This window comes from Calypte anna, unplaced genomic scaffold (assembly GCF_003957555.1).
Source record: "Calypte anna isolate BGI_N300 unplaced genomic scaffold, bCalAnn1_v1.p scaffold_183_arrow_ctg1, whole genome shotgun sequence".
NCBI lineage: Eukaryota > Metazoa > Chordata > Aves > Apodiformes > Trochilidae > Calypte > Calypte anna.
The window spans coordinates 211,367-212,846 of NW_022045469.1; the positions used below are offsets into that span (position 1 = coordinate 211,367).

General features: G+C 52.3%; 1 protein-coding gene across 1 annotated transcript; it reads left to right on the plus strand.

Annotated features, from left to right (window-relative positions):
- Nucleotides 1-957, plus strand: LOC115600270 (olfactory receptor 14A16-like). Its single transcript, XM_030468606.1, has one exon. The coding sequence runs from the start codon at nt 4-6 to the stop codon at nt 955-957; it is 954 nt and encodes a 317-aa protein (XP_030324466.1). The 5' UTR covers nt 1-3.
- The last annotated feature ends 523 nt before the right edge of the window (nt 958-1,480 follow it).

Sequence of the window (1,480 nt, forward strand, 5' to 3'; positions counted from 1 at the left end):
CAGATGTCCAACAGCAGCTCCATCAAGCAGTTCCTCCTCCTGGCATTTGCAGACAGGCGGGAGCTGCAACTCTTGCACTTCTGGCTCTTCCTGGGCATCTACCTGGCTGCCCTCCTGGGCAATGGCCTCATCATCACCACCATCGCCTGTGACCACCACCTCCACACCCCCATGTACTTCTTCCTCCTCAACCTCTCCCTCCTCGACCTGGGATCCATCTCCACCACTCTGCCCAAAGCCATGGCCAATTCCCTCTGGGACAAGATGGACATCTTCTACAAGGGATGTGTTGTGCAGGTCTTTTTTCTTTTCTTCTTTCTTGGATCAGAGTGGTCCCTTCTTACCATCATGTCCTACGACCGCTACGTGGCCATCTGCAAACCCCTGCACTACGGGACCCTGCTGGGCAGCAGAGCTTGTGTCCACATGGCAGCAGCTGCCTGGGGCACTGGGTTTCTCAATGCTCTGCTGCACACAGCCAATACATTTTCCCTGCCCCTCTGCCAGGGCAATGCCCTGGACCAGTTCTTCTGTGAAATCCCCCAGATCCTCAAGCTCTCCTGCTCAAAATCGTACCTCAGGGAAATTGGGCTTATTGTGGTCAGTGCCTGTTTATGTTTTGGCTGTTTTGTTTTCATGGTGGTGTCCTATGTGGAGATCTTCAGGGCTGTGCTGAGGATCCCCTCTGAGCAGGGAAGGCACAAAGCCTTTTCCACGTGCCTCCCTCACCTGGCCGTGGTCTCCCTGTTTGTCACAACAGCCCTGTTTGCCTATCTGAAGCCCACCTCCATCTCTTCCCCATCCCTGGACCTTGTGTTGTCATTTCTGTACTCAGTGGTTCCTCCAGCAGTTAACCCCCTCATCTACAGCATGAGGAACCTGGAGCTCAAGGGTTCTCTGAGGAAATGGTTAGGGTTTTTCAGCAGTCATAGGATGCCTCCCGTCTGCTTCAAATGACCCAGTCTGTGTCTAAGAAGACTCCAGGTTTTCTTTCTTTACATTTTTTTCTTTTTTCTTCAGGTGTGATTTACGTTTCTTTTAAGTAAATTATGCATATATTCTCCTTTTCTCTCCATCTATCCTTTGGGAGGAAGAAACTATCTTTAAATATAGACCATCCACAGGATTTAAGTGAAATAAATGAAACTGCAAGATTTTTTTTTTTCTTTCTTTGCTATGTGTACTATGAATGAAAGGGAAGTGAAACCCCCTTCCTGGCTGCAGCAGCCCTGGGAAGGCTGCTCTGTGCCTGAAGCAGTCAGAGCTCTTGAGGAGCACAAGGGCCAGGGCTGTTGTGCTGGGCTGGGCAGAGGGGATGGCCCCGAGGGGCTGCAGAGCTCTGGGGATCTCCTGCAGAGGAGAGCAGGGGACACAGGGTGCCTCCTGCTCCTTGTGCCATGCATGGTCACCCATCTGGGGCTCTGAGCTCTCTCTGCCCCCCAGGAGCTGCTGTGCCCTTCAGAGGGGCTGGGGCTGTTGT